This window comes from Trichosurus vulpecula, chromosome 4 (genome assembly GCF_011100635.1).
Source record: "Trichosurus vulpecula isolate mTriVul1 chromosome 4, mTriVul1.pri, whole genome shotgun sequence".
In the NCBI taxonomy this organism is placed as follows: Eukaryota; Metazoa; Chordata; class Mammalia; order Diprotodontia; family Phalangeridae; genus Trichosurus; species Trichosurus vulpecula.
In genome coordinates, this window is record NC_050576.1 from 132,317,899 (window position 1) to 132,330,069 (window position 12,171).

A 12,171-nucleotide genomic window follows, 5' to 3' on the forward strand; every position below is an offset into this window, starting at 1 on the left:
CAGGTTGAAACCTGTCAAGATGCAATATGGCAAAGCAATGGTATTGAGAAGCCTATGAATATAAACTCTCCAACAACTAGACAGAGCCAATCTTACCTAAAATTGGACAAGTATGCACTAACAAAAGTCATGACAATCTATCTACCTATTTCAAATTCAAGAGCTACAAATAAGCTCCCAGAAGATATTTCTCAAGTTAAGAAAGTTTCATAAACTCTTAGAGCTACAGAGATCTTAGAGGTCATTTAAATCAACCCTCTACCGGATAGATGAATGTCTTCTACAATGTTTGGACTTACTCAGACCAAAGAGAGGAGCCTGGAGAATACCTCCCTCTACCACATCCCTCCAAAAAAAACAACCAGGAAAATCTATGTGTTTGTGGTAGAATCATTAAGGCTTTCACAAAACAGATAGAAACTAAAATTCCCTTCCTTATGCCCCCTCTCCAACCAACCTACATTCTAGAAGAAGAGGAAGAAGAAAGAAGAAGAAGAAGAAGAAGAAGAAGAAGAAGAAGAAGAAGAAGAAGAAGAAGAAGAAGAAGAAGAAGAAGAAGAAGAAGAAGAAGAAGAAGAAGAAGAAGAAGAAAGGAAGAGGAGGAGGAGAAAGAGGAGGAGGAGGAAGAGAAGAAGAAGGAGGAGGAGGAGGTGAAGAAGGAGGAGGAGGAGGAGAAGAAGGAGGAGGAGGAGAAGGAGGAGGAGGAGAAGGAGGAGGAGGAGAAGGAAAAGGAGAAGAAGTAGGAGAAGGGGAGGAGAAGAAGCCAGCATTTCTATGGCACCCAATATGCACCAAATATTTTACAAATACCATCTCATTTGATCCTCACAACAACCCTGGGAGGTAGGTACTATTACTATTCCCATTTTACAATTGAGGAAACTGAGGCAAACAAAGGTTAAGTTAATTGCTCAAGGTCACATATCTAAGTGTATGAGGCCAGATTTGAAATTGGGTTTTCCTAAGTTGGAGCCCAGCACTATTAGCTGTCTCAGCCATGACCTTTTTGTGAAGACTACTTGTTAATTTATCCAAAAGATATATTTTTTGAAGAAATAAGAAAGGAGTATCACTCCTTTAAAATATAAAGTGTTACAATATTTGGGAGTCACATTTTAATGCTAGTTCTACATCATGTGCTATAATTCTCAGAAGGACCCCAGCCCCATTTTTCTTTTCAGTTCCCAAGCTCCTCGAATTTAACATGTCAAAAACCTGGGAGTATCTTCACATCCAAACCTGCTCCTCCTTTTGGCTTTAGCATTCCTGTCTGTAGCACTGCTATCCCTTCATTTTCCCAGATTTGTAACCTCAAGGTTATCTATGGGTCCTCGAAGTTAATGAGACCTGTTGATTCAGTCCCCTCCCAATCTTTCATGCTTATCTTCTCTCTATTCCCACTGCAACTACCCTAAAATAGGCCCTCATTACCACCCACCTCAACTCTGGCAATAGTCTCCTAACAGATCTTCCCAACTCCACTCTCTTCATTCAATTCATTCTCCGTATATTGCTCTGAGAACCATTCTTCTGCTCACAATTCTTCAAGAGTTCTTAATCTTGCCAAGTAAAGTTGACCCTCATATACCTTTCTCTCAAGGTCCTTCACAATATGGTATCACCTTACATATCACTTGTTATGCCATTAACATATTCTACGCTCTTGCAGGGGGCCATCTCCAGTCGTCCTGATCTGTACCTGGCCACTAGACCCAGATGGCTCTGGAGGACAAAGTGAGGCTGGTGACCTTGCACAGCCCTCCATCACTTACATCCAATTCGCTTGCAAGTCATGGCATCATCTTCCTGATGTCATGGTCCTCTTTGACAATGAAGGATGAACAACAACAACAACAGCTATGCTCTTGCCAAACTGGACTCCTTTCCCATTCCTTACCAATGCTCCCTTCCCCAACCCCACAGCCCCACAGCCATGCCCTGTCTCTCCTACCTGTCTCCATAGCATCGATCTCCCTATTCCTGTTACATCCTCCTCCCCTTGTGAATTTCCCTGCTAAATTCCTCTTAGTCATTCTTGGAAGCCCAATTCAAATAACACATCCACGATGCTTACCTGAGCTCCCTGGTTTTAATAATCTTCCACCTCAGATCCTTTCTAATACTTTGCTTTGTAACTAACACACTTATTATATAATATTATATAGTGGTTATTAGCAGAATAAGCTCCTTAAGAGAAAGGATTTTCTTCATTTTTCTATCTATAGTCCCAATAGCTAGCATAGTGCCTGCCACATAGTAGGTGCTTAATAAATACTGGGTGACTAACTGATTTGAATTTATGTTTTATTTTGTACTATGCTGATGGATGGCTTCATAAACGAAGCGACTATGTCTTATCTAAACTTTGTATCTCACAGTACTTAGCAAAGTGTTCTGAATATATAGTACATACTTGGTCATATTTGTTGAATTAAATTAAGGAAAGTTTCCAATTATAAATACAGCTTTAAGTTAATCTCTAACTTTCAAAATAGGCTTAGACACAGCTCTCCAACAAATACCTTTGAAAAAGGAGCCCTGTGTAAGGTTTCAGTCCTCAGTGTCCAAGCTTTTCCTTTCCAGCATCACCTATGAAAGGAATCTGTTAACTTCTTTGGGGGTGGGGGTTGATTCTGAGGAGTAGGGAGGGAAGTTGTAATACAAAAATAACAGCAGCACACACCAGAAGTGTGAGTAGGATAAAGGCATAAGGGGGACTTAAGATCTCTCGTGGACCATGATATGCTATATGATATAGAAATATCTACATGACATAGGAACCTCCATCAAAAATGCAGTCAACCCAGTTGCTTGGTAGCATGCAAATCAATATGCATGGACATGGAGCTGAAATGATCAGATCTTTGGTGTCATATAGACAAGTTTCAAGATAATAACCTGTAGTCAATGAAAAAAACCTTAGCTTATTGTACAAGAACACAACCAAAGTCTCTGATGTCCCTAAGATTCCATAATTTCCAGCTGGTTCCCTCCCACCACCCCCCCAAAGAAAAAATACATCTATCTCACATGACTCAATTTAAGTGGAGCCCAGGGTGAGGGGCAAGGGGGGAAGCTTCTTTCTCTTTCAATCCTGTGGGTGTCTAAACACTACAAACATCTCAAAACATGTTCAGAGGTGGAGATCAAGATTGTGTAAGAATCACAGACAGCAAGACAGGCCTGATTCCTACTCTTGGTCCAGTTTGCTGATCTGAGCAAGCCACTTAAATATTCTGGGGTTCCTCAGTTTTCTACTCACTGGATAGATTTTTAAATCTATCCTGGATTATTTTTTAATCCACTGGATTAATTTTTTAATTAATTTTTACTGGATAATTTTCTAAAATTATCTGGACAATTTTTTTAAAATAGTTGAACCTATTGCATTCGAGGATCTCTTCACCCTGACTCCTGACATCTCTTACAATGGCCAATCTTGGTCCCAAAGAAAAAAGGAAGAAACCTATCTTGCCCCTTATGGCAGAGAATATTGTACATATCATCAGACGAGGTTGGTTAGGCAGCTAGTTGACACGGTAGACTTAAAGTTAGGAAAACCTGCTTTAATTGCATGACCCTTTAACCTCCCTGTGCCTCAGTTTCCTCATCTGTGAAGTGGGGGCAATAATTACACCTACTTCCCAGAGTCACTGTAAAGATCAAATGAAATAATATGTATGAAGTATTTTTCAAATCTCTTTTTTAAGTACTATATAAATGCTATCATTGGCAAAAATGTGGCTTTGTTAAAAGGGAAGATTCGATGAGGGTGTTATCTTGGGAAATGATTCTGATGTTTAAAAAGACATAAATAAGTTACCAATTTTGAAAAACATGTCTTCAGAGTATACAAGGTGCATTCAAAACTCCAGCCAGTTGAAGCTTCTAAAAGCACCCTCACAGAAGAGACAGAGGATAGGCACAACAACTTAAAGCAATGTCAGGCAGCTGAACAGCTTGATAATAAACCTTGAGAAAGGAAGAGGAGGCCAGCCTCCTGTTTACTAAGTCTCTAATTGCCTGGTGGAAGACAGAAATCTGGACCACACCTTTGGTGAGAAGCATTTTCCACTGCTCTTCACCTCCTCCCATTCAGGTGTAGCAACCTTCCTGCAAGGCTGGCATGAAAAGCACCAACTGCAGGTGCGACTTGGGCCCTTTTCTTTCCACAGAATGCCAGTCTGATTCAGGGTGAAATTTTGCATATATATATTTGCCTCCACACTGCAAACAGAAACACGAATTCTGTGAGGACAAATGCCTGATCTGTGAAAGTTCTAGTCTGTGATTTTTCTCAGGTAGAAGGTGAGGAGCAGAGAAGGCCATAGTTATCCATCTAGAGTGTTGCAGTGAGGTGGAAGAGAGAAATACAGAGCTCCCAGAGACTCAGTTAAAAGGTACTAGTTAAATTGAATAATACTGGGCTTTCAGAATGAAAGCTTATAGGTCTGCAAACCTGAACAGGGCACTGAAAGATTCAAATCATTCTATTCTCATCCTACACCCCAAAGAAAGGCCGTAGCCCCTTACTAAACTATCAGATCCAGCCATAAACCTCCTCACACTCTTTGGAAGAGCTAAGAGAAAGTCCAGATGTTCTCTGAAGTACTAACTTGCACTCTTACGTCTTCTGCAAGACATTTTGCTATTACCAAGAGTGAAAGCAGGGTAGGGCTGAGATTAACCATGCCATAAAAACAAAACGTACGTCCAGTGACACCGCCAGCGTAAGATGTCTGGGAAATGAATCAAAAGACACAAATGTGAAAAATTATCTTAAAGTAACACCAGTGGACTGAAAGCCATCTCTACTCCTGGACAGCAGCCTCTCTATGTGTCTTACTCCAGGCAAAGAAGCATAATACAGGCTCTCTAGTTAATGAAAAATGAGCCTTAATGCAAAAAATGAGCCTCCTGCTTCACTCACACCATGATTTTCACTGGCTCAAACTGCTCCATAGCCTCCTGCCCTGCTGATAGGGAAGGGTGTTTAGTCAAAAATCACTAAGATGGGTTCCATTTACAAAAGGAAAACTTAAGAGGGGCCATATACCCAATTTGGATTAGTTCAGAATACATTTCCTAGGTTTTTACAGGCCCTGCCTTAGTATCAGCATCATTTGCTTCTCTTATGTATCTTATCAGCAGAAGCCAAACTAAGAGAATCAAATGCTCCTAAGTTTCTTTCCACCTAAATGAAGCACAGATTTCAGATGATGTTCTGCCTAATCAGGCAAAATTTACCTTTAACGCACCCTGACTCTCTCTTTGAGGATAAATCAGTTTGTCTGCAGTGACAGCTCATGAATAGCATGCTTTCCTAGGAAAAATGTCATGACCCATACACAGTTCAGATATATATATGCGTGTGCATGTATACACACACATGACATACATGTATGCACTGTGAGCACATATGTGCAATGCATATAATATGAATGTGTAATGCATATTATGCATAACATGCATTATGCATATAAAATATAATGCAAATATATGTATGTAAAAACAATGTTTATCAATGCAAACATATGTGTATAAATACACATATATTTTCATGCAACTATGCATATATATCCTGTACATTATATATACAATATGCTTTATATATACATATTTGCACACAAATGACAACAGCAGTTTTTTAGCTATGTATCTATGTAAGGGTATATTAGACCCAGAAGATTCTCTCTGGGACACTCCAGGAAACAAAACTTGAAAGTAATACTAGTAATGACTACCAGGAAAACTCACCCAAAAACTTCATCAGTTTGATACACACGAAATGAAAATAGGGTAGGAGGGCAGCCTTGGGCTTCAAGAAATTCAGACCACTGGAAAATCATTCCCATTAAAACTTACCACTCTAGGTTTCTGCTGATCCAGGGTATGAAGGAAAGCTGAGTTCGGATCCAAAGAGCGCTCTGGATCACTGGAAATGTCCTCCTCTGAATCATCATAGGATGAGGAGAAACCAGTGGAAGAGGCAGAGGAGGAAGACAGCTTTCTCAAAGGCATGATCCCTCGAGGGCTTCCCTGAGCTTCCTCTAAGCCCCCATCCTCCAAGGCACCCATATCTGTGATAATGACTGCTGGGATGTTGCTGGGACAACAAGCCTCCCTTAGGGAAGGCTTCCTCTCAGATTCAGGGGTCAGCTCTTTACCCTGACCATTCTCTTGCTGTTCCTGTTGCCGCTTCCTCTCTGAAGTTCCATCTGATTGTACCACTCGACCAGGGTCTGTCCAGGTTGTGCCAGCCTCTTCCATTGGGCCAGGCCAAGTCACCAAGCTTTTGATCTGCACACCAAAACTGTTCTTGGGAGAACACTGATAACCTTCCTCCTTTTCTATTTGATCCCTGCAAGGCAAAGTGTCTTGCCTGTAGTCATGAAGAATTCTGGACTCCAGCTCCAACTCCACCTCCACCTTCTCCAGATGCACAGCCCTGCCTGAAATTCCAAAAGATTTGGTCCCTGTTTTCTCCCCTTGCTCAGAGTCTGGCTTCTGCATTAAAGCTACCAGGGACCCCTTCTTTCGGGGATCCACTGGTGCTGCCGCGCTCCGCTCTCTGGATGCCCGGGTGCAACCCCTGGCCTCAGAGCTTTGCATATCCAAAGACGGGGTGGTCCTGCTCTCACTCTCCACAGAAGCCAAGGATCCCTGCACTCGGCCAGGCAGATTTCCTTTCTCCAGTTTCTCAAGAGCCTTCGAGACACCGATCTTGCCCTTCTCTTGAGCCGCAGGTGTCCCCCAACACCTGGCTCCCCCTTCTCTGTGCGTTTGGTTCTCCTGGACACCAGAAGAGGCAAAACCTCTCTCTATCCAAGCAGAGGTCTCCTGGGAGAGAATCTCATATGGGGGCTCCCTGCCTGTGGAGCCCCTCCTTTCTACTTCTTTAGCCCCGGCTGAGCCGGCTTCTCTAGAGAGCTTTGCTCCTCCAGAGCCTACAAGGGTCTCGCAGCCCTGCGCTCCAGGGAAAGGATGGCCTCCCTTATGGACCTCCTTAGTCGTGAATGAGCCACAGGCCTGCTCTACAGGGGACCCTTTCTCCATCTCCACCCCAGATGGGGAACCCTCTGCCCCACGTGTCAGGCTCCAGTTCCCAGGCTCCATTGGAGCAGCCCGACCCGACGCCCTGAGGGTAAGCTCCCTCCTCTCTGTATCCAGGGGGAAAGCGGATCCTCTAGTTTCTCGGGACTGGCCCTCCTTGCTCCCCATCTCCACTGGGGTCTCCAAGCGTTGCTCTCCCCAGGATTTTGTCCTCCTCTCCTCGATACGGGTGTACTCTGTGAGGACCCTGCCGGGGGGCTGGCTGCTGCTGCGGGACGGACAAGGGGAGGGCGAACGGGCCCTGCCCAGCCGGGGACTCCGGGACGCTTCTCTGGCGGAGGTCTGCGCCTGGATGTGCGCCTCGAACATGCCCACTTTCTGATTCACCTGCACGTTCTGCAGCTCCCACTCCAAGATCCTCAGCTTCTTCTTGGCCTCCTCCGGCCCAGTTGGGGAGAGGCTGCCCGGGGACACCACCTGCTGCCCCTCCCCTCCCAGACGCGGTGCCCAACTCGGGCTGCCCACGCTGCTGCTACTACTGTTCAACCTCCGTCTGCTGCCGCCGCTGCCGCTACTGTTGCTGCTACAACTGCTGCTGCTGCTGCCGCCGCCCCGCCAACTCCCGCGGCTCCGGGGCTCGTCCGGCGACAGCCGATCGGCTGGTGGAAAGAGGAAGGAGGTGCCTCTCCCCGGGCTGAAGACGCTGCTGCCCGGACTCAGCACGGGCACCGGCAGCCCGGGGCTCCCAGGGGGCGGGGGCGCCTTGCTGCTGCTGCTGCTGCAGCCACCGCTGCCGCTCTCCGCATTATTGCTACTATTCATCATCACCAGGCTGTTCAGCGCATAGCAATACACAGCCATAGTACTGGGTCCGGCCGCGCTTCCAAGCCCTGCTGCTGCTCCAGCTCTGACTCCGCTACTGTTGTCCCCTCCTCCTCCTTCTCCTCCAGGGTCAGCCCCCGAGGCCCGGCGGCTGCTGTCCTCCGCGGAGCCGGGGCACCATTGCCTCGGCAACAGGATGGGGGCAGGGCAGCGGGCTTGGCCGCAGCCCAAAGCTCCATAAACAACCCGATCCGCTGTGGAGGCAGAGAGAAAAGTTAGGACCCCAGGGAGGGAGAAGAAGAGAGAAAGTGGGCAAGGGGAAGAGACAAGGGTAAGGGGGAAAGTCTGGAGGAGACAAGAGGACCCAGCTCTAACCTGACGGCAGAGCCCAGGGGAAGTTCAGATCATCTACACCTGTAGAGGAATGGGGGGAGGGGGCAGCATGCAAGTATCATCTAGAGAGATCCTGTGGTTGGCCTTGTGAGGACACGAGGACGCTTCCCATCGTTATCTTTTAAAGTATGTGACCAGAAAAAAAGGGGGGGGAGGGATGCGGGTGGGAATGGGGGGAAATGTTCTTTTTGTTTGCATTCCCCAAACTCTGATGGTATTTGAGGTCTCTTCCGAGCACAAATTCTAATTCCTCTCCAGACCTACTAGGCTTGTGTTTGGTATGTGTCATTTGAGTATATTTTCACTCCTAAGGTGCTGGGTGCTCTCCCTTCTGGGTCTTATGTACACGTATCCTATACATGCTATAGCAGTCTGACCCATACGTTCTTGTTAGTATGGCATGCTTTACACTCAGGAGGCATCTATTTGGTTATTTGATTAGTTCGATTTCACTACTACCATGCTGCACTAGTCCCTAGATTTTTCATACTCTCTCCTTCCAGATCCAATCCCCAATCCCGTCCAGGCATCCTGGAAAATTGGATTGGACATCTATCCTCTGAGTTTCTTTTTGTGCTCTGGGCTTCTAAATAAGGGCCTTGGTGCGGTTCTGGTGTCAATTTGATTTTCCAATGAATCTGTCTCAGTGGGTTTCCTCAGCTGTCTTCTCATGCCTACAGTGTCACGGTATCTTGAACCGGGGCCTCCTATCACATAACCCCGGCCACATAACACCCTCATCCCACCTAAAAGAATTGTCCCTCCTCCGTCAGGATTGGGGTCCAAAATAAACACACACATACACACAAACTTTTCGTGTGTTTCTACATGCACCTCTTTGTACAGACCTCGCTTCCTTTGACTGAACCCGTAAATTTTTTGAGTGTGCTAGAACGCGAGGCCCGGGGCACTGACTCCTTGGCTACCCCCTCGCTAGACTTCACTGTTTTGCCTCCCACTCCCGCGGAGAGGTGTGCACGTGTGTGCGTTGGTATGTGTGGATCTCCGTCCCGGTGCACCCAGAGGAAGGAGGAGGAGGAGGCTGTCTCTGTGGTGCACCAGAGCGCGGGTGTCCCACTTTAGTGAAACTCCCCATTCACGGATGCAATAACACCAAGGCGGAGTCTGGGCTTTGACAGTCGTGGTACCTTCCTCCTGATTACAACAGGGGGGCTCTGAGAAATTTCTCAAGCCCCCTTGGACCTGAACCTCAGCAAACCTTCCCTGCCAACTAGTGCATGAACTCAGTGCTAACAGGAGGAGGTGGCAGTGGAGGTGCCGGTTCCAGTTCCCAGCTTGCATCCCGGGTTGCCTGATTTGCAAATCCTGCACCGCCTCTCCCCGGAGCAACCGGGGTGTCCCCAGTCGCTGGCGCCAGCCCATGCAAGGGGGAAACCCAAGGGCTCTCTCTCCCTGCAGCCAGAGAGAAAGAGGACTGGGGACTGAGCAGCCCGGAAGGCAAGCCGAAGAACACACTGAAACTTGAGCCCTAGAAGAGGGCTCCCCACCACCCGCTTCTCTTGCAAATATTCTACCCTCCAAAACTGAATGATCCCTCCTCCAGGCCCCTTCCCCCACCACCTGAAACACCCAGATTCACTTAGGGGGCAGTTTGGGCTGCGCAGGGAAGGAACCACGGGAAGAGACAAGAAAAGAGAGATTTAAGTCTCCAGCCCTTACCTGGGATATTTCTTAGACTGCTTGGTCCTCTTCAGACTACATCACCTCTAGGACGGTAAACCCCACAGGGTGGAGATGGTTTTTCAAAGAGAAAATGCTCCCAAAAACCGTTTCCTCATCCAGATCAAGATCTGAGAGACACACCAAAAAAAAGGGGGGGGGAGGGCGAGGGGGACACAGAGAAAGAAGCCTCCCGAGTGCTGTGCAAAGTGAGCAGGAACTGTAGGGGAGGCTGCCTCTCCTGGAGAGCCCCGAGCCCCTTTCTCCGAAGTAGAGATAACCCCTTGTCAGTTTCAGCTTGGCAGTCACTTGGATGTGTTTGTTCAATGTGCGATTAAAAAAAAAAAAGGTTGGGGAGGGAGGAGGGAGTAAGGCGGGGGGACCAAGGGGGAGGAAAGCAGGAAGGAAGTTGTGAGCCTGTCTGGGGTTGAACTCAGCGGAACAAGTTTCTTTTCTTTTCTTTTTTTTTTTTTTTTTTCTATTGCTTGGCAGGACCAGGAGGGAAACACTTAAAAAAAAAGTTTCCATTGTTAGCTAACCAAAAAAAAAAAAACAAAACCCTTTCAACCTCTGCGGGTTAAAGATATACGATCCATTTTCCACCACTGATAGAGGCTTGACTCTTAACTTTGTGAAAATATTTTAAATTTTAGAACAGCAAGGATTGTGTGAACTTTTGGAACAAAGTAGATCCCGGAGCCCTTTCTTGGCATTTGTACTAAGCTAAAATCCTACGTAAAGAGTCCGAGGGCGGGTACAGAAATACACATATGCAGTGTATGTTTCAGGCTTGACATTGCAGAGTTGTATTTTTTTTTTTAAATACACATCAGGAAATGCACAGTGCCTATAGGGTGTAGTATTTCTGAGGGCTGAGGAGGCTGTGACCTGTCTCGTACATGCAGTGTAATTGTTATGTGTATAAATAAATGCACACTTTTGAGTGCATTTCTCTATACATAAATGTGCATGTGGCAAATGCCACATTAGCTATTTTTTTGCATTTAATTTCCTTATGTTTATTTTGAGAAAAAGCATAACTTACGAACTTAGTCCTAGCAAGGTCTCAGATTCCCCTTCCTCTGTCTCCTGTCTCTCCTCAAAACGATATTTTGCCAGTCCTTTCTCCTTGCTCCCACCAGAAAAAAGCAAGAAAAGGAAGAACCAGAAAGAAATACTGCTGGATGGGAGATTTTAAACTGATTAAACTCTAGCTGTACAACTGTGTTTTGCATAATTCCTTAAGACTTTAACTACAGCATTTGGTAGACATAGGGAAAACACAGCTGCAAAAACCTGGAGTTTCATAAATCCTGAGGCTCAAGAGGCCTTAACATTCCTATTAACTAAAATTCAGATGGAAATTTTGACTTTGTATGCACCAAACCAATGCCTTGCTTGTTTATGTAACAATCCCATTTAACTTAGTGAGCAAAGCAACCTTCCCAGTCTGGAACAGCCTTGTGCAAAGTCTGAAGCCAAGAGGTCAGAACTGGCCAACACATCCCTCAGAAACTCATGATCCCTTTTTCATTGTGGCTATTTTTCAACTGCAATATTTCCTTTGGGTCAGCCAGACTAGGCCAGAAGACTTTCAGTCATTTGCCTATCGAACTGCATTGCTGGAAGCCCGGAGGAGAGCAAAAATGTCCCTAACTCTAATCTCACCCCCTAGTGCCGTGGTATAGAAATCAGACATCCTGACCCTTTCCACCAAGTCCAACCCCAGAAATCTCATTGCAAATAACCACACAGTAATGCCTGGATAGAAGAGGCAGACTGATCTAAGAGACATTAACAATGTTGGTATTGTGACCGCAATCATAAAAATTATAACAAGAGCACGTGGATATAGTATTTAAAAGTTTGCGAAGCTCACTTGATACAATAATCCTGTGAGGTAAGTGCTACAGCTATTATTATCTGCATTTTACAGATGAGGAAACTGAGGCTGAGAAAGGTAACATGACTTGCCCAGGGTCACAACAAGTAAGGCTAGTAAATTTCAAACACAGAATTTGAATTCAGTTCTTCTTAACTGAAAGAGCTCTATTCACAATGCCACTTAACTATGCCCAGGTTTATTCCCCTCATTCCCTAGGAAGGCACCCTGCGGTTTCCTAAAACATCAAATAATTCCCGTAATTCATGACTCTAGCCTTGACCACAGAAACTAAAGCCCCAGGTGATGTTCCTTTACTGGGGTCTACCACAGAGGGGATC

At 45.8% G+C, this 12,171-nt stretch overlaps 1 protein-coding gene across 2 annotated transcripts in view; it reads right to left on the bottom strand.

The window, feature by feature from the left end:
- ITPKB (inositol-trisphosphate 3-kinase B) overlaps positions 1–10,259 on the bottom strand; it is a 163,940-nt gene extending 153,681 nt beyond the window's left edge. The window contains exons 1-2 of one of the 2 annotated variants that reach the window (XM_036756128.1): positions 9,949–10,259; positions 5,866–8,129 (exon numbers count right to left, since the gene is read on the bottom strand). In XM_036756128.1, the coding sequence (XP_036612023.1) occupies positions 5,866–7,914 (2,049 nt within the window). In that variant the 5' untranslated portion in view covers positions 7,915–8,129; positions 9,949–10,259. The remainder of the gene's footprint in view (positions 1–5,865; positions 8,130–9,948) is intronic. The other variant, XM_036756127.1, reaches the window with a different exon arrangement.
- Positions 10,260–12,171: the final 1,912 nt, after the last annotated feature.